Source organism: Phaethon aethereus (assembly GCF_964289735.1).
Source record: "Phaethon aethereus genome assembly, chromosome: 3".
Classification (NCBI taxonomy): Eukaryota; Metazoa; Chordata; class Aves; order Phaethontiformes; family Phaethontidae; genus Phaethon; species Phaethon aethereus.
In genome coordinates, this window is record NC_138576.1 from 21,265,921 (window position 1) to 21,291,355 (window position 25,435).

The 25,435-nt window shown below is 38.5% G+C and overlaps 1 protein-coding gene across 3 annotated transcripts in view; it reads left to right on the forward strand.

Annotated features, from left to right (window-relative positions):
• Positions 1-25,435, forward strand: part of MYT1L (myelin transcription factor 1 like) — a gene marked incomplete at both ends in the record, with an annotated part of 126,304 nt that overhangs the window by 75,036 nt on the left and 25,833 nt on the right. For all 3 annotated transcript variants that reach the window (XM_081998081.1, XM_081998082.1, XM_081998083.1), the window contains 2 exons: positions 68-136; positions 24,797-24,859. In XM_081998081.1, coding sequence (XP_081854207.1) covers positions 68-136; positions 24,797-24,859 — 132 coding nt within the window. The remainder of the gene's footprint in view (positions 1-67; positions 137-24,796; positions 24,860-25,435) is intronic.

The window sequence follows — 25,435 nt, forward strand, 5'->3', positions numbered from 1 at the left end:
TGTTTGTTTGGGACTGTTCAGTTAATAAGAAGATTAATTTACTTGTATGTCCTGCCATGTCTTACAGTTTATCTGGCTGTCCCTTGGCTGACAAAAGCATTCGAAGTATGCTGGCCACAAGCTCACAAGAACTCAAGTAAGATATAAAGAACAAATATTTTCTTTATAAATATTTATTTGGCTGCAAACTATGTATAATTGTATCAGAAATTAAAAACACTGTCTGGAGAACTGCTGCAAAAGGGGCTGATGCTGCTTGGAATGTGTGTCAAAGTCTCTAGAAATTCTATACAGGCTGGCTTTATACATAAGTCTGCTGACATAGTATTTCTTGTTGTGTATTCATTAGGTGATAGGGATGGACAAAAGTCAGAACTTCTGAGGTTTCATCTAAATGTTTGAATACCTACTCAACTTTTTTCTGAACGTTTTAAGTTTGCTAGTTAGTACAGAAAATTCTAAAGCTATTAGACTGATGAAAAACTTCTGATTACACAACCAGTAAGTGCTGTAGTTTCTCAGGAATAGATCGGAGGGAAGAGAAAACAATTTGTTTATCCCTAACGTTTGCATAATTTTCCCCAGGTTTGTATCACTGTTACCAGCTTAAATGCATTTTCTCATTTGACTATGTTTTATAGTGTTTACTTAGTTATTCCCCTACTTCAAATGCATTCTTTACAATTCCTTTCAGTTCTTTTGACTGACAGTTGTGAGCAATGAAATTTAGAGAATTATGAGACTTAGCTTTGATCTGTCTTCCTGCTTGATTGAAACTCTGTATGTGGAAGAACTATAACTTCTGTTAGTGCTGTGAGATAGTGCTACTCCTGAGTTGGTACTAGGGTTAATATGGAAAGATGTTCACAAGTAACAAGAAAAAACTGGGTAGGGAAAATATGAGTGGATAGTTTATGCTGCCATGCTAAGCTGGATTCTTTCTTTACCATACCTGAGTGCCTTAAATAGCATTTCTTGAGTTCAGTACCTACCTTGATAAACAAAACAACTGTAGAGCATGGGAATGATAAGAAAGCAAGCATGAGAAAGCTGCTCAAGTAAGATTGCTCTCTAGTCTTAGCTAATCTAGTCACTAGATGCAAACAATAGGTGCAAAATTTATGTCCCACCCAATCAAAAATAATGTTTTGAAATTATCAGTTTAGATCGTGTTGGTATCTGCTGCTAGAAGGCTATGTGATATGCAAGGGGAAGGGATGTCAGTGAGATCAGGGAAAACATGTAAGTATAAGCAGAGCAAGGTATGGGCATATAACCCCAAAGAAACTCAGATTTGGACCTGTATATTGGGTTTGGATGGGTCAAGTGGTAGATGTTTGAGGAAATGCAATTACATAAATGAAACACAGACAAGACTCTTGGGGCAGCATGAATAATACTTTAAGCACGTAAGCTGCTCTAAACCTTTATAAAATTTCCACTTGTGTTAGGAAAGTGTTCCTGAATTACCCCATCTCCTCTGCCTTTCTCCAGCATCTGCAGTCAAATCTACCTAATACAGGCCAGGAAGAAAAAAAAATCACTTGAACTTGAGACCCCACTATCTCATGCCATTCTCTCTACCTAGTACAAGTTTTGCCTAAGCAAAGAGAACAAGTGAAGTTGCATTTAAACTTACATTTTTAGGTTTAGCATCTATTATTTACTTAGCATTTAGCATAAATTATTTATTTAGCAGTTATCGTAATACCTATTGAGCACATATAAACTCTGTTAAGTGAATTCAAAAGTTAGAAAATGCCAGGATTTTAAGCAGGCTAACTTAACTCAGTTCTCTCTTGCATTTTCATTACAAGGCAATTCTTCATTTTCTGATCACATATTTTTCCATAGGATAACAAAGTAATTCGTTGCACAGGGCAGACAGTAATCACTGCATAAGCAACTAATGGATTTCTTCTGTTTTCCTCATTATCCCATGTGTGGCCCGGTCTGTTATTCACTGCACTTTTCTCAAACTGTACTCTCAGGATATAACTACTAATTCATTCACACATTTGTCACTACCATTTCATCTGAGTGTTTCCTAATTAATTTGTATTGGTTATAAAGCAATTAATTTATTTTCATGTGTAGTTATACACTGAAGTAAGTCAGGTTTGGTATCATCCCCATTTTAAAGCCAGAAAACTGACTTTATCTTAAGCATATAATTTTGATTACTCAGTTTGAGACTTCTCGGACCCCATTTGTCAGAGTTCACATTGTAGAGAACTGTGTATGTTCAAAGCCAAGTACCCATTGAATTTGCTTGGAGACGTGGGAATTCAGCAGTTCTACATGATGAGTGATTGACCCTTTGTGAAAAGGGATGAACTCTACAGGATAGAGTCCAGTGCTCTAGGACAGCCATGGGACTATCCTTTCTCCTCCCCCAAAATTCTGATCAGTCCCAGCTTCCACTTGGTCCATTCACTCTGTCCTGTTTTCCTTCATCATTTCTTTCTGATTTACCCCTTGTCTCAAGCTCATTGTCGAATCAGCCCATCTCCTGCCTCCACCACATTTATATTTGTATTGTCCTCTATCTACGTCCTGCTGAAATTGGTACAGAGAGAGAAATAAAACATCTTCGCATTTGTCACATATTTTCGAAAGCAGGAAAGTAGGAGTCCTTTGGATGGCAACATCCTTTATACAGCTTTCATTTGTGCTCTTGTTCTCTGCCTAAGATGGAAGAAGATGTGATCATGTAAATGATAATGCGTATACACGAAACGGCTAAACTAAAGCTACATAAGCAATTTTGATTTTGGAATTTTTAAACTGTGAAGTATTTCATTTACATCTGTTATATTTCTCTGTGTGAGGTTTGGGGGTATAATTTCCTTGCCTTTAAAAAGAGCAAGCTGAAAAGAAGCAGAAATTCCATAATGTGGGATTCTACTGGCTCTCTGTCAGGCCACCAGCCACCATGGGAACTTTCGATATCCACTACATAGGTCACCTGAACTACTGTGGTAGCAAACAGCAGTGAAAGGTATAGCGGTCCGCATGGACTGGCACCAGGAGGAGGTGGGGAACGTTGCTCTGTGTTTCATACATATTTGCTGACAGTGGAAGAGTAGTGAGAATCAGTAACCTTGGCTCCTGCCCCAGGGTGTAGAGAGAAATGTATACACATTTTTTGCCTATGTCCCAAGTTGAGATCCCTGCTGTCCTGTCCCTACCAATCTGTACTGTTCCCATCTCTTCATCTTTTATTCCTTGTTCCAATTTTCGATGTAGTTGGTTCCAGTCATCCATAAATATTTCAACATCAGTAACATTTCTGGCAAATACTTTTTTAATGCATGGGTTACAGAGAACAATTGAGAGTACGGTAGAAGAACTGATAGTGCAGCATAGGGGTTGTGTTTCTGGACTGCATAGTTTGGAGATTTTGTACTTTTATTGCTTTGCCATGCATAGCTTATGTAGCAAGTATCACATATGTGCTGGTAAAGCCTTTATATCACATTTTACTAATCCATGATCTCCTTGTGTGTATTGTGTAACACATACAAGTTATGTATAATGCAGCTTCCTAGCTGGAATTTTGCTAACACACTGGTTCTTTTTAAGCCCCAACTAAAATACAAAATAGCAGGCACTTCAAACAATACTCATGAATAATATCATTCAGATAATATTAATAATCAAAATAATATAAGAATCTGAAAGGTTAGAGAAAAATATATTTTGCTTAACAGTTATGCTTACTGTTACTGTGTTGCTTTTTGATCATTGTGGCTCCATAAATTCCATCACTCGCATTACCTGGCTCCCAGAATAATAATGTTGCAGCTTTCAATTAAATTGTTCCAAGGTCGGCCTAATTATTCCTTACCACCCATGCTTCTCTTCTGTAAGGCTTCTTGCTCAGGTTTACCGTGCAGATTGTACGATTCTTCACTTCTACCCAAATGCCACGTGGAAACATGAGAGTCTTTACGCACAGTTTATTGGCAGATTACACAGCCTGGTCAGTGATCTCCACGTACCAGAAGAATTTCTTCAGCTTTAATTCTCAGTTCCTGCTGCTGGCAAAAAAAGAGGTCAACAGCTTTAAGGATCTGTGAAGAAATTAATATCTGGCAAGAATCCAAACTTTTCCAGCATTAAGATTTGGGTTATAGTACTTGTGAAAGCAACTAATTTTTTTAAGGACCTAGGGAAACTATATTGATGAGTAAACTTAACTATGATGGGAAAGCAATTAACAGCCCACCCAGTGACAGCTACCAATATTAAAATACTTATAAGTTAGATACAGTTTAATCTTACTCAGGGGCTCATCCTTATCAGTTTTCCTTATTTACTCCTTATCAAAGGAGGTTTTTCTAACAGTTAGATTTACTTCAAAATTGTAATCCCATTGTAGAATTATAAATACTATAAAAAGCAACATTTTGAAGCACTTTTAATCTCATTCAAGATAAAATAAAAAACAACAAACTAAAATTAATTATTGTTTTTAAAAGGACACATTTTGATCATCAGTAAATTAGTCCCAGCCAAAATTCAGCATATTGACTGAGAACAATTCTACTCAGTGTACTGCCAACATAGGAACCAAAGAACCTGAGTACCAGAGAATCCCAGAAAGTGACAAACTTAGTTCTACTTAGTGCTACTTTGATGTAAAAGTAATCATACTTTTTCTAAGGCCATAGGTAACTAAGTATTAGCTTGGTCTACTGTGGAACTGACTATCAAATTGTCAACATTTACCCTTCTTCCTTGAGTCAGTTTTCTGCCAGAAAATCCCATTAGTGCTTATATTAAAGAATCTGAACCTCAGAAGGGTTTGCAGTTCAACCAGGTGCCTACAAGTTTGGTTACTTACCTGATACTGTTGTAATATGCCCAGTCCTTCAGTCCCAAAGCACCTGTGTCTCTATGTAGATTTTGCGTGTCATTGTTTTTTGTGGTGGACATCTTTTGGTATTCCCCGATGGCACTTCCAGGGAGGAGTACAATCTCATTTCCCTCTCTACAATGAAGCCTGAGAGTTTTTCTTTTCCACATCTCTTCTTAATTCAAAGTGAGGAGTTCAGCCTATTTTTGCACATTCTCCACAATGAAGTAAGAGTTGGAATTTCTGTGCCTCCTTCTTTCCATGTTGTTCTGCCCTAACTTCCATATTCTTGGTGGTCATCTTCTACTCTTTCTCTTATTTTCCTTTTATCCTTGTCTCCCTATTCCTAGATGTGTAATCCTAGTAGTGTCTTCCATTCAGTTCACATGGTAAGGTGAGCTTCTCTGAAGCTTTCCCTGTTAACCACAACTCTTCTGAGAAGAACAACTCCATGCGGCACAGTTTTTTCTGCATAGAAAGGATATCCTTAGGTCATACTTCTGGGGAAACTTCCATGCTAGTATAATCTCTAATATTTTACTTATTATTAGTGTAATTTTACTTCAATTTGCTCAGCAAGAACTAGCAACTGGGAAGAAGAGATATCCTCCCAGAAATGGAGAAGCTTGTGTTGTACTTATTCTGATGAGTATATAAAATGAAATATTACTGGAAAAAAGTAATTACTTCCTCACTTCAGTGATCTTGCAAAAAATAGGCCTTCTCCAAATGCAAAATTAAAATGGAGAAACAAAAATTATTAAGTTATATTAGTAAAACACCACAGAAACATTCCCCTCTTTAGACAGGTAACCAGATTAATTCTTGGTCATTGATCGGTACCTATACTCTTTAAACCTTGATAGCTCTCCAAATATATAGTCACTTTTTTGTCCTCAAACCAGTTACTTCTGCAGAGATCTGTTTAGCTGCTGAAGTGATTTCTCCATCTACATCCTGTGTTTCCCACTTAAGGTGTTTCTGATGTTCTGTGCCTGGGTGTACATTTGTTGCTTCATCTGCACAGGAGTATTATCCCTTGCCTTGCCTTGCCTTGCCTTCCCTTCTCTTCTCTTCCCTTTTCCTGCTGAGATTACATCTGTCCTCCTTTAAGAACTCTGTAAAACTGTGACCCATTATATAGTTTTCACTCACTTTTCTCTTCGAAAATTACTCTGTTGCAAGAGGAGTAACCATTTTCATTCTTCTTATCACTTTTTTACCCCTGTTGTTTGTGTCCTCTTTTTTTTCTACATGGGAACCTGAATAGAAGTTGTCATTACAGTTTTTCTTGAATACTGAGGTTGTTGAGCCTAGTAAGTAATCTTGTGTTATAATGAAATACTCCTTTGATGCTAAGCATGTATCCTTTGAATCTGCAGATACTTTTTTAAGTCCCCTGTTGTTTTATCTGACTTTTATATAGAAAATGTGATTGCAAGGACCAGACATGATGTATTTGGAGTAATGTTAAAAATTGCTAGAGTGAGACATTTGTAAATGATAGTGTTTTATTAACTTATCTGCAACGTTATGGTAAAATGAACTGCAGTTTTTAATGTGTTATTAAATTGCAACTTAGTGTGCAAATCTATTTTAAATTATTAAAAAAAGAACAAGGAACATAGATCCCCGGTATTAGTTCACCTATAAGGAATAATCTTTCCCGTTTTGCTCAACTAGATCCTTGGGCCAAGTGAAATTAGGAATCTCATGTGGTTTCAGTGGGGTTTTTTTGCATTTTTGTTTCCTGTATTTATTGCAGATTTCCACTTGGATACCTTATCTTTGATGGCAGCATGCATGCCTGGCCAGAACAGAACACCTTGGGCTCTGTTCCTGCACTTCTCAATACTCAAATGGGCACTGTAGGTTATACCTAGCATTTCCAACCTCATGTTGTGTGGTGTTATGATAATGTCCTTTGTATAGAAACCCATCATCTGCAGCAACCTCATCTCTGTAGTCGCAATAAGTTTTACATATGGAAGTGGCTGGGCTTTTTTTCTGTCAGAATAACTCATTCAGACTCCGGTAAGGTTGAGTCATTCCATTTTTCTCACTTAAGTTTGTCAACTTTTGTCTCCAAAATGGAAAATACTTGAGTTCTGTTTACATAAGACCCTTCATCATTGTTTTCATTACTGAGAGGTAGCCTTAAAAGCATGTACTCTCTAAAAAGCTCCTTAAAAGCCATCTGCATATCAGTACCCCTGATGCTGTGAAGTGTTCCATGCAGGCACAGAATTGTTTGCATGAAGCACCTTGCAGAATCAGGGCCTTACGAAGTTTTCGATACCATTAAATGCTCTGAAATTAGAGGCTTCATTTGCACAGTGGCATCTACAATACCCAAATAGTTTATGGCCTCTTTCTTTATGTACTTAATTATTTAAAACAAAAGATATTGATAGCTGTACTTTTTTACTGCTTGGATTTTAGTCAGTATTTAAAACCATTTACCATTTAGTTATCACCCAAAATAGTCTCAATTCAGATGAATGTTCACTGAATTAGAGTAACTTTTTCAAAACAAACTGTATGACTTAAGAGTCTAAACTTTGTTTTCAGAAGGAATGTAAGTGCTGGGCATCCGCACCCCTGCAACATCTATATGCCTAACTTTGAAAGTGGAGTTGGAGTTCAGTGTCTGCAATAACAACTTAGGCAGTTTTGAACATACGACCCTTAGTTCCTAAGTTCTTCACTAATCACCAAATATTTCAGTGTGAATGTTTATTTGACAGTTCATTTTAATTTTCAAAACTTTCCTCTCATCAGTCATTCCAGTGCCAGTCTGTGCAGTCCCTAAACAGCTATTCTGAGAGGAGCACTTAATTGTGATTAATTATCAATGAATTTGCTTAGTTATGTTAACATGCCCAATGAATCTCTCTAAGGCCTTCTTGTCTTGGAGTCCTTCCATTTGTACAGTTGCCTCCGCCTTCCTTGGGTTTGGTCATACTTCTTTGTCTTTGAATGTGTCCTACATAGTTAATATCATTCAGCCTGGCATTTGCTTGTATTCAATTCAAGGGTCTTTTCTTTGGCACAATTTGGTTATTGTGCGAACTCCCATTGTGATGTTGATCATTTTTGCTTCAAATCAACAGATCATAACCAATTGCTCATTCCATCCAGATCCGCAAAGATCTGCAACATGATGCTGTGGTATATCCCAAGTGCTGAGGCAATCCCCATGGGAAGCTGCATAAACTGTACAGTTGCTAAAAGGGGAATTAAAAGTGCAGTGTTTTGCACCTTCTGTGTTTGGTCAGACTTGCCAAAACCCTTTAATACATACCTCAAAATGAAAGTAATTTTGTCACTCGAAGTCCTAAATATGATTGTCTGGATCCTCAGTTGGTGTAAATTAGCATAGCTCCATTGCCTTCAGTGGAGTTACGCTAAGATACAACAGTGATGATCTGGGCAGATGCCCTCAGCTGCTCTCTTGGGTTAGCATTCATGTTTGATTACCTTATTTAAAACTTTTGAAGTTATAAAATTCCTTGCATTGTTTGGTTTCTTAGAATGGCCAATTGCTAACTTGATTACTTGGTGTCTGTATCTGCACAGTAAACATCTGATTTTGCCATGCAGTTAAGTTCACCCCTTTATTTTTACCTCAGTGCTATTGGGACTTTATGTGGCACACATTTTTTGCAGCACTGTACTATCTATATCAATGTTTTATATCTCTAAAATATCCCATATCCCTCATAAACACCTCATCATAATCTTCTTTTACAATATTTTTTGTATTCCTAGCAAGTGGAATTTACATTTGCTCATCTGCATGTAAAAACAGCTCTTCTACCCTAACACACACAGAATTTCCACTGCTTCAAAGTTTGCTGGTTTCTCTCCCTCTACAGATAACGACATTGTGCTCTTTCAGCCTGGGCTCATTTGGTGTACACTGTGTGAAACAACCTTAGATTTTGAGAAGCGTTTTAACACTGGCCATCACTAATTATTTTTGTATGCTTGACTGTGCTTACACCGCAATCAGCTCCAACAGTATCTGTTTTCTGTAGTAAAAAAGAGGCAGAGAAGGAATGCAGTATAAGCACATTACTATTGTTATCTATTATTTTTCAGACTGTGATAAAAAGGAAAAAAAGACAGACACTTGAAAAAAAAATTAAATCTAAATATATTGTATATAAGAAGCAGTTTCCAGAATTATAATATTTACATAGTTTCATTAAAATGGTCAGCTGCAAAGTAGTCAACCAGAGTGATATTTAAAATGCCATCTTCAGGCTTCAGAGTTAAGACTACATGGAGATGAATGGAAACTAGTTTCCAAATTTTCAGACTGCAAATTAATGGGGACATCATCATGAAAGCATATGATCAGCTTAAACGAGCTATAAATATAATTTATTCAAAAGAGATTAGATACTGGAGCACTTTTCTTCTGTATTAAGTAGGAAAGGAATCAAATCATGCAGACGCAATTTATAAGAAAACCAAGCTACAGTCTTTCTTTTTCTTTTCTTTTCTTTTTTTTTTTACAGGTAGAGAACTATTTTTTCCAGGCCAGTCAGTCTGGCACTTTTCTTGAACACATAATTTACACAAAAAACATGTTAAAGCAGACTTAGTAGAAAATCACAACTTACTCGTTTTGCCTGTAAAACTAAGTGCTTACGGACTTTTTGTTCGCTTGTATAAACTGATGGTAGCTGAAAGAGCTAAAATGACCCTGTGTTAAATGCAGTCTACTGAATGCTGAATTCAGAGTTTAATAGGTAAACAACATATAATTTACTTTGTGACTATATGATCTGAATCTGTAATTCAGCCATGAGTTAGACATGATATCAGACAAAAGATATAAAATTGAAAAAAACATCCTGGTTATTTCTTGCAAATATTTGTATATTTTTCTTTTAAATACCAGGGTTAATCATTAAAAGGGAGAGAATTGAGTATCTGCTATTTTAACTTCTGTGTACTTAACAAATAAGTTTTAATTTAAAAGGTCCGAATGTTGGGTATACTGGACACTGCAGAGATAAATCACTGGTTTTGTTCCCCATGAATAAGAGTTATAAATGAATTGTGGAAAAAACAGGGAAACCATAAAAATTGATATGAAAAGAACTGAATAATTAAAAAACATGATAGATTATGGGTTTCTCCTCAAGGCTTCTCCAGGAACCATTGTAGGTGGTGATTTGTTTTCCTCTGATGCACTAATCAAGAAACATCTGTCAGGAAAGCGTAAGTATGTTCCATAAGTATAGGCATAATGGAGGAGGGGCAAGGGCCTTGTTTTTGAATAACACCCAATACACCTGTTGTGACATCAGTATGAAGAATCTGAAAGAACGGAATTATTAAGGAATTTTTTTTACTTTTTTTTTTTAAAACCATCTAAGGTTTAATCTTCAACACTCCCATTCACAGAAAAAGACCTTCAGTGGTTCTAAGTCTTTCCTGAGACCTGATCCAAAGCCCTCTTAAGTCAATGGAAGACCTCCCACCATCTTCAGCTGGCTTTGGATCTGAGATTATGTTCCGTAACTGTGAAAAGCTTTCCCTGAGCAGCAAGTTTTTAATGGAGTGAGAACAATATTACAAGACCAAATTCCATGCATAACCGCATGAGCTGAATTTGCACTCCTTGCACTTGACAAAAACTGTTTCAGGTTGGTCCTGAAATAAACAGAGTCCTACCTTTACTTGTTCTACAAGAAAAAGGTATTTTTAAGGTATTAATTAGTCAAGTATTGGTAAGGAAGTTCTTTAACTTTTGTTTGACTTCTGTTTAACACAATAATCCTCTGTAAATTGAAAATAGGTAATATTTAATGCATATGAGTGGTAATTGTCTACCAGTTTGTATGCAAAACTTGTGTCCAGAATACAATCTTTTAACCATAGTTTACCTCTTTTTAATTCCATTTTTATAAATTTTGGTATTAACTCTACTGAACCCAGGGTAAATGCTACTGATTCACAAATGGGTAATAAGTAAACACATCAGGACCACAAACCTCCAATTTTTGCAGAAATTTTTGTGAATGTTAACGTACCACAGACCAAATGGTTTATATCTTCATGTAAAATCTTATATACTTAAGAATGATCTAAAAAATAATTTGACTCCATCTTAAAGTTTAAAAGCTGTTTTGTCAATGTAGTGGGATTGTCTTTCAGGCTAAGAAAAGCTTTCTTTTGTCTGTTCATGTCAATGGAAATAATTTCCATTCAAAAGTAGAGCAAATGTAATGAATAAGATATTTAGCCAAAGGGTATTTTTTTCTTATAAATCTCCTTCACCATAAAAAAGGGAAATACGGCAGTTTCTGAAGACACTGCCAATGGATTAAATTCTGTGCAAGAGAGACAGTTCACAGCAATGAGTAGTGGGAAGCAGCAACCTATGGGAGACATTTCTGTAAGATGTAGTTTGCTGAGTAACCTCTTCCATGGTCTTTCTTTTGACCTTCCTGAGATGCTATATTCATCCTGAAATTAGTGGTTTTCCTATGGCTGTATGGCTGTTAAGGCTGGAACTCTGCCTATTCCTAGTTCATGCCAGGAGGTTAGTAAGATGCTGTTCTTCTTCGATGTTGTGTATAGCTGAGGATCACAACCTCTGAGCTAATCAAAACAGGGAATTTGTGCTTCAGCTATGTCCCTGCCTTGCATGTTATTCTCCCAAACCCTTGTCAGGAGGCATTATTTAGTGGGAATGCTTGTGAGGACAATGATTTTTAAAAAATATTTTGTCGAAGTCTGACTACAGAATGTAAAAATTCACTCTGAAAATAGAAAGCTATGGTTCCTCTTTGCCATCATGGAAAAAGATAAATATTAATCAATGTTTATATGAGATCTGTTTCAATGCTAACCAAGTGAATTAGAAATCAAAGTAAGGAGCTGTAAATAGATGCTCAGGAACATTTGGCTATAAGCATACAAAAACAACAAGTGATTTTGGAAAAGAAGTGTGTTACTTTAAAAAATCGAAGGGAGACCTTTTTCTTGTAAAAATCATGTAAGCCGAAGTTGTTAGCCTCTCACTCAAGGCTGCTTTTCTAATTTTGCAGCGCATGAGAGCTCTGAGCCCTAAGGTATAATAGAGCAGGAGCACTTTCTCTCTCTGCCTGCATTTCCAACCGTGAGCAACGTGTTTCTGGGCGAGCGAGCCGTTTGCCACGCTGCGGTACGCAGTCGCACAGTGCCATTGTGCCGCACGGCCATTTATCCCCGTTTGGAACCTCCAACCTCTCCGGCACTCTGTGCAGCTGGTTAGGAAACTATTCCTGCAGCTATTAGACTGCGAAATTAAAGTGGCTCGTTCATGAAATGTTTACGGTATAAACCAAGCTTGCACTGTCTAATCTTACGGGAGCTGCAGAAGGGGAAATTGTACAAAAGCATGGGCTTTCTGCCTTTGTTGACTTTAAGGAGAAAGTAAGAAGGGCCAAAGTAAGAAAAGTCACCAGAGCGTTTCCTGTGACAATAAAAAGCACAATTCATTTTCAAGTGCTCTACTTAATGATACCTTGGAACAATCTTATGAAGCTGGAATTATTACTGAAGTGCTGTTCAGTACAGTCTCAGATTCCAGCACAAGAAGGAATAGTTTAGCCTAGAGTGGTTTTAATGGTCTTATCAGAGCTTCCTGCCTTCACTGAAGGGATGTCTCCTTTGTTCACATAATGTGCAAACTGCCTCATACAGTCTGACAGGTCAGGGTGAAATGGCACCAATTTCAGGTTATTGAATACCGTACTAAAAGCTCCGTTGTCTTTTTTACTGCTACCCAGACAGCTGCAACATCCTTTCAGGAGGGACAGGAAACTCCAAAGCAGAGGCAGATAGATGCCCAGAGCAGAAACTGAGTGTATTATCTCAGGCACACAGTCCCTCTCACTGATCAGGACGTTTGGTGTGATCCAAGGTTTATCTACCTCACTGAGAATTTCTGAGCATTCATTAGCTCTGCAGACTGGACTTCAAAGTCAACATTTTCAGTTGTTGAAAAGAATATACATAAATACAAAAAAACATACAAATATTTTAAATATATACAACTATACAAAGAAATTGGCTGATGGTTGAACTTGAACTATGAAGAAGGGACTGAAATCGAGTAGAATGATGGTGCTTGATCTTTCTGGAAATGATCCTGTAAGGAAAGGTTGCCTCTGTACTGCCAATAGGGAGCCAAACAGTATGCTCTCTGATACAGCTTTGAAGATGTATTACAGAATTACAAGATCATGTAGGCAGGGACCTCCAAATGTTACCTAGTCCAAACTCCTGCTCAGGCCAGGTCCAGTTGGAGCAGGTTGCTCAGGACCTTGTCCCATCAAGTTTTGAGTATCTCCAAGGTTAGAGTTCCCACAACCCGTTCCAGTGTTTAACCAGACTGATGGTAATTTTTGTTTCCTTTACAATGAACTGGGCTTTCCCATGCTGAACCTTGTCCCCACTGCCTCTCATTCTTCAGCGGTGCAGCTCTGAGAGAACTTCTGATATTCCTTCACCACACCATCCTGTTAGGTATTCGTAGACAGCAATAAGATTGTTTCTTACACTTTTCTTCGTAAGAATGAGCAAGCCAGCTCTCTCAGCCTCATATATCAAGTGCTGCAGGCCCATAACCATCCTGCAATGTCTTGCAGCAATGCAAACTTGCAGCTTAGCCTTTGTAGTTCTGGGAGTGCTAGGAAGAATACAAAAGACTTTGTACCCTCCTAAGTGTTACTTCATTAGGGCTGATTTGTTTGCCCACTGTCTACCATCTGAGACTAGCTCAAGGCAGTAGGATGGAGTACTTGTAGGAGTGGGCATAGCTGTGGTCATGCCCAACCTGTCCTCCTTGCAGACAGGTTCTTGACTAGACTCGCCTTGAGAAGTTTTCCCTTCAGTATTAATTAAGTCTTGCTTAACATTACAGGCCTGAGGCAAATTCAATTAAATGGTGAGGTTATACTTAAAAGTCAGTGTAGATGGAGCATAAGTCTCAAGTCAGTTGCACCAAAAATCATAGCATGTCTGAGAATTGCTCAAAAATTAGTATAAACTCACACAGAAAATCAGTAACAAAGCTGGATTTCCCTTAGCTGTACTGCTCATTAGCCTTCTTACTAGAGCAGACTGCCTCTCACAGTCTGATATAATTCACACTCGGTACGTTCACATTTCCTCACTTGGGTTTCTGACAAATGTTTTGAGGCCTAAAGGGAAAAAGCTGCTTGTTTTCATGAAACAAAAACTGAAGGATTTTACTCTTTTGCTGTTGACTCTTCACCCCCAAAATAGAAAGATCTCTGCTTTATCTGCCAGGGATAAGCGAAACCCTTCAGAGTTTGCTCCCCTTATCCTAATGTTACCCTGTCCCTGTTATTGGATGACACGTGTTTTCAGATAGAAATACATACATTCAGAAGAGATTTAACAGTCCATCCAGTATAGGAACTTCATGGTACAATAGCACTTCTCAAGGTTGCATATGGAAATCACTCTCTGCAACCGCATATGGAGCAAAATGCACCTCTCAGCCTTAAGATGCAATTAGTCACCTAAACACATTTTATACAAAACTATTATGTTTACCTTATCTTACCTTTCTGAATGTGCACTGAAAAATCATCTTTTAATTGCCCTTTTGAAACAGGAGAGTAAGAAACAAGTAGTGGTTTTTTTGCAAACCTCTGAGCCCTCATGCTGCCCATGATACATTTCCTAGATAACTCAAAGGTGTTCACAGTCCTATTCATTTATGGCTTTGCCATAACGCTGGACTGAGACGAGTCTCATTAGAGGCAGGACTCCTGCTACTTTCTTAATTATACAGGGTTAGAAATATTACTGCCTATTTTGTAGGCTTAGTCTTTCATACCAATATTAGATACACTATTTTGAAAGCGGACATATAAGTGGACTTTCTTCATGCTCTTATTCTTTCCATCCTTCCCACTCAGCCTTTCCTTTCCCCCTTAAATTTGATCCAACTGTCTCCTTTCCTGTGATCTTCAGGAGTCCTTCTCTTGATCAAGTATTTCTCTGTGCACAAGTTGAACACTTCTGTTCACATGAAAAACACATAGACAGAATAGCTAAGGAATGGCTAATGTTGGGTTGTGCCCGTTCTCTTCACAACAACTTTAGTGTATTGTTAAGGCCACAGACTGTATGAAAGCTGTTATTTTTGCTTCCTCTGCTTTTAACAGTCCTATTCTGATAGCTTTTCTCAACATTTCTTGGGGAGGTGCTGACCATTTTGAGTCTTCCAGATTTTGAAGTCATCCCAAACCTCCAGGAAACTCTCAGGAAGTGACAGATTCAAGGTCATACTGCTGTGCCCACCAGACCCTTTGGTAATTGCTTCACCCAGGAGAAGATACACAAAGTACAAAAGAGCAGAGCATGGGAGAAGCAGCAACATAGAGACAACACTTCAAGAATTATGCTATTGATAATTTTATGGTATTCAAGGCAACCAGCAGGCTACTGACCATAACGTAAATCTCTTATCAGGGGAAATATTCCCTACTTTAAAGAGTGTATTTTCAAAGTACTCAGCATTTAGCCTAATTTTAATTTAATTTTGTGCTAAAACTTCCATTTACATTGTAAACAGAAAACTTAGGCCAATTGTATGAGCTTTTGAAGACACCTTTGAAGGTGAAGAATACCAAAATGTATTGGTGCTGTCTCCAAGTCTTGGACCCATTTTCACATACAGGGAGCAAGAGAAATGAAGTCACTGGCTGTTCTACAAAACCCGACTGGACCAATCTTGCTGTGCAGTGGCTGAGTGGCAGATATTCCTGAGAGGCTTAGTGGTTCCCATTTAAATATCCCAACCAGGAATAGGACATTCTTCTTTAGAAACAAATGTGTCTACCCAAAATTACTGCAAAAAGCCCATGTGGTTTTTTTGAGTTTTTTTGAGCACAGGCTTGCAGCAATGCTGTTAGGAGAGAGAGCACTCACATGGCTTTGCTCCTAGTTGTAGGGCATCTTCTCTTAAGGCTATCTTCTCCTGCATTTTTCTCCATGCCTCAATCATTTTATGTTATTTCTTCACTATAAAAATGAAGCTTTTTTTCAAAGGCTGGGGTGTTTGGAAATGAACATTTGAATTTGCATATGTTGGAACTGACTCATCCCTGGTGCCAGGAAGTGCTCTGTGCTGCGGGGAGGGGATCTGCAGCTGGCCGGTGCTGCCTGCGAGGCAGGCGATGCTGGCAGGAGAGGAAGCGTGGGCAAGGTGCCCAGGGAGAGAGCTGATTCACAGCTTCCCCCTGGCAGCTTCTGTGAAGAGAGCACCCCCTGCGCAGCGCACAGAAGCTATTTCACATTAAGGCACATACCATGCCTTTGGCAACTGGCGTGTTAGGCGGCATGTGCTGGTGCTAGATGTGAGAACAGCGGGCAGCACGTCATGGCACTTGCTGCTGGGAAGTCCTGCCTGCTAGCAGAACGGGCAGCATGCAGAGGTGGTAACTGAAGGCACAGGAATATTTTTTCTAAAGCAATGTAATTAATTTAAACGCATCGTGTGTATCTCTGCATTTGAGTGCACAGCAATATTTTAAATGCCAGCATGATGCATTTTGGTCTGCTTATTGGAAAATGGATTTCAATGTAATTAAAAAACATGTCATGTACTTTCTCGCTCCCACAAAGTTAAAAAAATGCAGGAATGCAACACAGATAATACCAACAGCTAAGGACAGAAAAATTGTACATGCAGGAAGTCAGGGAATTAATTAAATTTTACCTAAGGAGAAGAGTATGCAGTCAGCCATCTCCAGTTTAGAACCATTCAATTGCTGGGGATTTCTAGAGGCAAAGAGAGAGACAGAACAATCTCTCAGCAGAGCTAAAGACACTGAAGTTACTCCGTGAAGCCTCTGAGCCAAAATTATTTTAGTCTCATGCCTGGACCAGCTCCATAGGCCTGGCATTGCTCCCTCATGGATAGAAAGACTGTACAGTGAAAGTGGTAACAGCAAATCCTTCCATTCTACACTGCTTTCCGATCTCCAACTTGCACTTCTCCCAGTGTCTTCTGGGAGGGCTCAGTAATGCCCCACCAGCAGTGATCCCTGCCTGGCACCCCTGATCTCCTGCCCATTCCTACTGGAACCACACTGGATCCAATGCCAAAAAGCAACTAACAAGATAGAAGAAGATTTTTCTCAATTCACTCATTTGCCATTCCACCACAGTTTTTTTTTTTTGCTGGCTCTTGTTATTTCTTCAAATCCTTTTCCTTTATATCTGCTGTGGTTTTGGATTTTAAATTTTCCTATTACCTCCAGTGAGGCCCGTCATGTCAGCGGCATTCTGCTAAGTAAGAAATGTTAGCGGCATTTTACATATGAAAAGGTAATATTTAGCACTTTTGCTAAAACTAAATTTTTGTGATCAAGTACTCCTTCTAGTTAGGCTGAATAAAGGGAAACAATTAACATATTAATCTAAATTTAACTTTTTTTATTTTTGGCTTCATCTTTATGAACCTTTGATACTTACAAGGGTTGGACTTCACATGCTTTTGTAGGTATATTTGTGAGGACTAGAACATAGGTTTAGCCTTGAACATGAAACCATAGACTCAGGATCCACTGAAATACTCATTTTCTGTATATCTGTCCCACAGAGTTTATGTTGTTCTTGAACCAATTCAAATTAGCTTCAAATGAGCTCTAAATGCAATTTTCAGAAGTGCTCAGTGCTAGCCTGGTTCTGCTCCTTTCAAAGCCAGTGAAAAAGCTTACAATGACTTTAATGAAAATAAAAGAGTACAAGATACTTAAAATGACTCGTTGTGTCTTGGTAGCCAAGAAATTCTAATGTTAAGGTTTCACAGCACACAGCATTTTCTCCTCTGACACAAGGGTGCAGTATGTGCCCAGTCATCTCAGCAATGTGAGAGGACCACAAGCAATGCAGACTAAGGGAAAGATAAAGTCAGCTGGGGGAAAAGAGCAGGAGGACAAGAAGGGTGATGAAAAAAGAGATAATGGAAAGCAACAACATAGAGGAGGAAAGAAGAAAGAACTGTCGACTTCAAGGTTATTAGAGATCATGAAAGGAGAAAAGAGTGAGAGAGGAACAGCGAATGAAGACAACAGCCAAGGGGGTCAGAGAAAAAAGAAGAAAAAAAAGCAGAGAGAGAAAATTTAAAAGTGACAAGAGACAATGAGGAAGGAAAAGGATCTGGAAAAGGAAGGAGTAGAATGTGGAAGAGAAATGCGGAAAGGAATATGCATGGAAAACAAAGCGTGGGGCAAAAGCAAATGGAGTTTCTCACTCCAGTGTAGGAAAAGGATAACAGATTGAAAATAGGGAGAAAGAGGTATCAGGAAAGAAAACAGAAGGAGTAAAATGAAGAGTGAAGAAGTATGTAGATGTGTAGCTTCATTGAAGGAAATTAAGAGAAAATAAATCCATCCTAAGAAAGCAAGTTTTTCATTGCAAATTCACAGATAGGTTGTGTAGGTAGAAGTTTTTTGTCTAGGTATCAAAAGAAAGTTTCAACACTTTAGGAATTCAGAAGTCAAATGCTATGGTAGAAAAATAAATAGAAGACAACAGGGTAAAAGTGGAAAAGCATCTGTGTTCCTATTGGCATTAGACGAGTCAACACCTTTTCTTCTGTGTCTTCATGAAGAAAAGGATCAGCATCATTCCCACTTCACATACTTAATTAGAGCTTGACAATCTACCAAAATACCTGGGACTGAAAACAAGATTTAGAGATTAACACATCCAGACTGCTTTCACAGAGTTGGCTAGAACAGTAATGGCTGGGAGGCATTGCTCTGACTGCTCAGAAAGGTAAAGGCAAAATGAGTTGCTGTTTTCTGTCCAGTTCCTGCTAAATAGGTGTTTTCATAACAATAACCACAACCTTGACTGTCACTGACACACCCATGGCCAAAAAGTCTCTGCTAACAACCTCACAGCTCTGTTCATGGTCTCTCGTCTTGCCCCGGAGTGCTCCCTGCAGGTCAGTGGTGAGTGGCATAGGAAGGAACTGGTGGAAAACTTGGCCACTCTTTTGGCCTCTTAAATAGGGGACTTGTTTGTCAAGAGCTGCAAACCTGTTGTTTTTTGACAAGCACGAAAATTCCTAGAGGCATAGACATACACAATAAACTTACTATACTTTACAGAAAAATCCATTTCTTCAGTCAAATAAAACAGAGTCTCAAATACATGGAAACCACCAGACAATAAAAAAAAAATCTACATTCTGCTATAAAAAATCCCACAGGAAACAATTGTATTTCTCTAACCTTTCTGAATCTTCAACAGAAAATCACATCTCTACTGTAGAGAGCATAGATTCATAGAATGGTTGGAGTTGGAAGGGACCTTAAGGATCATCTAGTTCCAACCCTCCTGCAATGGGCAGGGACCCCTTCCACTAGACCAGGTTGCTCAAAGCCCCATCCAGCCTGGCCTTGAACACTTCCAGGGATGGGGCATCCACAACTTCTCTGGGCAAGCTGTTCTAGTGCCTCACCACCCTCATAGTGAAGAATTTATTCCTTATAGCTTGAAGAATTTATTCCTTATAGCTAATCTAAATTTACCCTCTTTCAGTTTAAAGCCATTACCCCTTGTCCTATCACTACATGCCCCTGTAAAAAGTCCCTCTCCAGCTTGTAGGCACCCTTTAAGTACTGGAAGGCTGCTATAAGGTCTCCTCGGACCCTTCTCTTCTCCAGGCTGAACAACCCCAGCTCTCTCAGTCTGTCTTCATAGGAGCGGTGCTCCAGCCCTCTGATCATCTTCGTGGCCTCCTCTGGACTCACTCCAACAGGTCCATGTCCTTCCTATGTTGGGGACCCCAGAGCTGAACACAGTACTCCAGATGGGGTCTCATGAGAGTGGAGCAGACTGGGAGAATCACACTCAAGTGAAGATTGGATCCACAACTTAATAGGTGCCAAGTAACATCAATTTTTAGAGCTGTTACAGCAGCTTACTAATAACAGGTCATGAAAGGTATTTTGTAGCAATCCATTGTGATTGAATCCCAGTATAGTTTGGTGGGTCCTAGAAGGGCTTACTATCTGATGGCTCTTCGCATATTCAGTGTGAGAGAAATCAATGGCTTAATTCAGTTCCATGTGAGCAAATTGCACAAAAATAAAATGTTGAAGCAGTTTGCTGTAATCAAAATTGGCAATGCTCTTCACCTTTATTAGTGACTCTGATTATTTCTTTATTTCTACAGTGTCCACCGAGTGATATTATTAATCCCCCAACAGCAGTAGCTAAAAAAAAGTACACAGATAATGTACAACGAATTCATGTGAAAATTACAGCCTAACTTATTAACATGCCCTTTCCTTAGTGAAAACCAGGCTGCAGTGATAAGGGCAGTGAGGCTGAAAGTGTGCAGAGGAAAAGGGCTTGGTGCAGGGCATAGAAGGGGCCAAGGGTGATCGAAGGAGCAAGAGACAGAAGAGAAGAAGTCATATTGGTGACAGTTGCTAAAACTGTCTCTGATGATTAAGTTAAACATTATCATCCTACTTAGCAAAAAATGCAACCATGTGTTACAATGACCCAACTTTTCTTTGTCGTGTGCTGAATTTGGGCTCGTAGAATTCTAGATCCAAGGTTTCCATTTGGATTTATACATATAAACTGGTCAAACCTTAAAGACAAGGTTTGACTGATATGGAAATAGAATTTATTGTGTTGCTGAATCTCAGCTGAGGGTTTCTGAGGGAGAGAAAGAGGAAGCCTGAGCCCAAGCCTCAGCGCAGACTCTGGGCTGTGGTCAGGCTGGGCACACTGCAAAAGCTTCCCTGGGTGCTGCCTCCTCCCTAGGGAAGCGCAATCCCTCTGGTTCCAAAAAACCATTGTCGTTTTGTGGTAAATCTCTAAAAAGAAAAAAAAAAGCAAAGTGTTTTCATTGTATTGCAGATTACTAGATCTTTGTTTTATAGGCATGTTTATAAAGATAATTTATGTTTTAAAATTAATTTTAAAAGTAAGTCAAGCAAAGCTATACGCAATAAATGAGGACAAAACTACCTCAGTTCTGTCTTTGCACCTTTGTGTAACATCGTATTTGGCCTTATGCTAGTTGAGCTATAAATATAAATATGTAAGCTACATGAAGCTTATCTAGTTCAAGTAGACCTAGATAAAAGCCTAGGTATATAGGTTTAAATGTGTATCTTATTTGTAGTCTGCTATGCTGATGTGAGCTGGTGGGTTTTTTCTGAGCTGAGCTTTTAACCACTGGCATTTGGAAAAACCCTCCCAGAGCCCATTTGGGCATTGCATCCATTTCCTTCCCAGTCCCAGGAACCTCCCTAAGTTCCTTCAAGCTGCCGAAAGTCTTTTTTAATTGCTGCACACCTTCAGTCCTTTCCCCGTTGAAGAATGGGTAGTAGGGCTTAAACATATTTATTTCAATTTGGCTCTCACCCTTTTTTCGTTCCTGCTGTTGAATCTAAGCCCAATACTGAACCCAGCTGCCGCAGCTGTTGCTGTTCTGCTGCCTGTCCTGCTTTCTGCTTATGCTTGTGTTCCCAAAAAAGCTTTTCTGGGTTGTTCTGTGAAATGAATGGGACATCAAGGTGGTGCTAACTGCATTCCCCTTCACTGACAAGCCCTTTGTTCTACTGGATGCCCTGAATTTGTGGTAAAGTGCTAGTATTGTATGTCCTGAACGTCATGCTTTCCAGGATGAGTTCCTTTTGTCACCTCACTCTTCAGAGTACTGAAGTATTGCTTTTGCTGCAATAAGCTATTATGTAGAGTCTACAAATAAGCTTCTGTTCCTGCCAAATTACATTCACTTTAAGTAAGTGGGGAAACTGTGTATCTCTTTTTCCACTTGCTCTGATATTCATTTGCAAAGGGTTTCACATCGTTTGCCTCTTACAAGCACCTGTACCTACATTTTTCTGTCATTTTAGTACGTATATATGATTGGTTAAGTCAAATATGTATAGGTAGTAGTTGATAGTAAAGTAGTAGGGTATATGCAAGTCCTATGTATGAAGAGACATTCTGAAAATACAGACTCACAATTCCAATGGTACAAGGACTTGTAGTTGTCTCCTTACCTAATCAGTTTAGGATAGCAAATAAATATGTAATAACTTTATAGTTGAAACAGACTGCTGTCTATCTGCATCCTATATTTCACAGTGGTTATAAGCACTTCCCATAGAATGGAAACAGCAGTAAATAAAAATGTTCCAGGGTTTTAAAACGTTCTTATAAACTGCACTAAACTCTCATTTCATCTGCTATGTTTATGTCAATGAGAGTTTAAAACAAATATTGTAGTGCCAAAATCAAAGTCTGAAAGGTCTTTCTAAAATCCTTGCCTACATAAAAAAAATCTTTTCTGGTTTAATCAAAGGTATGATTTTAAACTGATGTGAACTGTGCAGTGCCCTTTGTAAAGATTCTCAGTTCAATTTACAGCAGGATGATTTCTTCGTTAGCTTCAGTTGCTTAAGGTTGTAGGTTTTTTTTTTTTTAAATCACACAGAAGTAAGCTGGTTTTTAAATTGTGTAAGGCTGTCCAAACAGTTGAGGTGTAAGGGTCTAATTTTAAGACTAATTGATTGGATATACTGGTACATCTTATAAATCCTCTTTGTTAAGACACTATTAATCATGCCTGCCTGTAGCAAAAGTCTTGGAAAAGATGGGAAAAAACATTATGCAGTTTTGATTATAGCTTATTCTCAAAAGTATTTAAAAGTCTGTAGAGGAAAATGGTGGCTTCAAATAACGGGTTCATGAAGAAGGAATCCTTGAGTACCTCAGACAGACTGCAGTCTCATGGCTCCTTGTTCTTCTTTAATCATTTAGATGCCATGGACATTTACAGCCAAAGTTTAGTCAATTCCTTTAATTAATTCTTATTCCCATATCTTTTGATTCAATATCTTCAGAGGCTTCAGTCAGGCTTCAGTGATGAGCTGGTCTTGATGGAAGTAGGAAACAGGCATTGCAGATCACTGAAGATACCTAGCATTAAAAAAACACATGGAGCAAGCGATTCGCAGATTTCAAAACATTTGCCAAAAAATAAAAATAAATAGTGAGAATATCTAAATATTTAGATATGAAGTATTTAAAATATAAAACCCTGTATATAAGATGACCTAACCTTTTTTTTTTTTAACTTAAAATATCCAAAGTTTGTGCTAGCCATATGCAGCCACAGCAAAGAATGAATGGTAAGGGCCATACAGACTGAGCTATAACTTCTTCACCAAGTGCCATATTTTTACCTAATTTGTGTCAGAAGAAACTATGCAAAAATTAGGGGGTTTTATCTTTCTACAAGCAGAAAGATTAATGTGTAATATCAACCTGTATATTGGTCTTTAAGATATTAAGAGTCACAGTAATACTTATACCTTCTAGTCAAGATCATGGTCTTATATTTGGTCCTGTGCAAAGACATAAAGCAAGAGAAAAGGAGAATTGTCTTTAAGGAAGTTGTTTAAACTTCTTGTCCAAAGCACACAGGCTGTTTGTTATATGGAAGAGAAACTTCAGTGATGTAGTGAATCACCAAGGTTTTACTAGCTGACATCCTTGGAGTGCTACCATATTCCAATGTTTTCTCTAGAATAAGTGAACTGGTCCAGATGAAGACCATATGAGAACCCCATTTAACAAATTCCAGTTTAGTTTATCTCTTTCAAGGTTTCATTAATCATGTTTGAAGTTTGGCCCTGCTGAGCTCCTCAGAAGTAGGTAATGCCTACTAACTTTAAAGAGCTAAAATTCAGTTTAATGGCACATGAGAGCCCCGTTGCACTGAATTCGGGGTTGCTTAATTCCTGATTTTAAGAAACATTCAAGTCTCTGCAGAAACCTTTGTGAAACAAAAGTTTACCAGTATGGACCAATTTTGAGGAAAGCACACATGTAACTAAAGGGTGAAAGCCAAAGTCTGCATGAACTCTGGATTCAAATAGTGAAAGAATTCAATGTTATGGAAATCTGATGTTTCAGAATGCAACATCTGAATTTGTGCTCATGCTTTTTTGAATTTGAATGCTTTCTTGAAATGAAGCTTTAAAGCATGGCTAAAATTCAAAACTCAGGCTCAAGAAGAGGGACTTTTTGGAATTCATGTAGCATTTGTCTGTTCAGTAAAATGAATATAAATTAATTCTTCCTTTGTCTTTTCTGTGATTTAGTGTCGCTCTTCAAATACCAGCTAATGATTTTACTTAGCATTATAATTTAGCTTATTTTGTGGTGATCGCAATCATCTTTGCAATGTAGAAAAAACACCCATTTTCTTTGATGACTCTAATGTCATTCAACTATTAGAAACACATTGATGGCTGTATCAGTGACTTCTGTCTGGTGCTGTAACATGGTGTTTGGGAGTGTTGGGGTGGGTTACCATTTCTCCGCAAGAGGCCAGCATTACTGCCCCATCTACACGCATTTCCTTTACCTTAGGCATTTCCTTTGCTTCATGGAGAGGTGGAGGGGTCTCCATGGTGCGACCTCATGAGACTGTGCAGTGGGATTTGAGCAATAGCCCTGATGGAAAACAAAACGGCTGGCTGGAATGTTAGCCGTTACCTAAGAACGCACCATGGGGATATTCCATTTGCTGTCAACCCTTCTCATTCCTGGTGGTGCGGGGATGTCAGGCTGCTGCTGGAAATCTCCACTAATGTGCCGGTGCTAGAGATACCCAGAAAGCGTTTGGGTGGGCAGGTGAGAATTAGCAAAGAAAAACATTTTATGAATGAAAAAAGTATGTTTGTCCTCAGTGAGGAATTAAGCTCAGGTTTAGCAATAGCTAGAGGTCCCCAGGGATGGCACGTGTGGAAGCAAGGACGGAGCCAATGAATGCTTTTTAACGGGCCGTTATATCTTTCCTGTCAGTAACACTGCTCCATATCTTTTCTATTATCATTCTAGGTGTCCCACCCCTGGGTGTGATGGCTCTGGGCATATTACTGGAAATTATGCTTCACATCGAAGGTACGTAAAGAGAAGGTTTTGTCCTTTAAATCAAACAGCTGAAGGGCTAGAAGGGACCTCAACAGACCTCTCCTACCTCTCTCAATACTGAAGTAGGATCAAGGGCTGTACATAGACATAGATTGGTCTAAATCATCCTATTTATCACCAATGAATAACATTTCTCAGCTTTAGCATGGCTCACTACCCAAATAGGTAGAAAGATTTTTGCTGATATCTGGCAAAATCTTCATAGAAAATGAATCCAATTTTTCTGCCTTCTCTGCTAGCCCAGGGAAGCAATTCAACAGTCACAAGTTTCTGCTGCATTATATTCTGGATGACTTAGCTCTTCTCCTCACAGTCTTACTTTTTCTGGACTCAAATCCTATTCCTGCATTTTTCCCCATAAATTATATTTCATGATTGTTCCTGTCAATCTCTTCCAGACTCCTTCTGTATTTCTTGAAATGCAAAATTGGACCCAGTTCTTTACCTCCTCTCCCAGCTGAAGCCTTACCAGCTTTAATTGGAGTGAAAAAGTACCTCTTTTATTTAATATGCACCAGTCTTGCTAGTACATTTTGGAATAAAGCT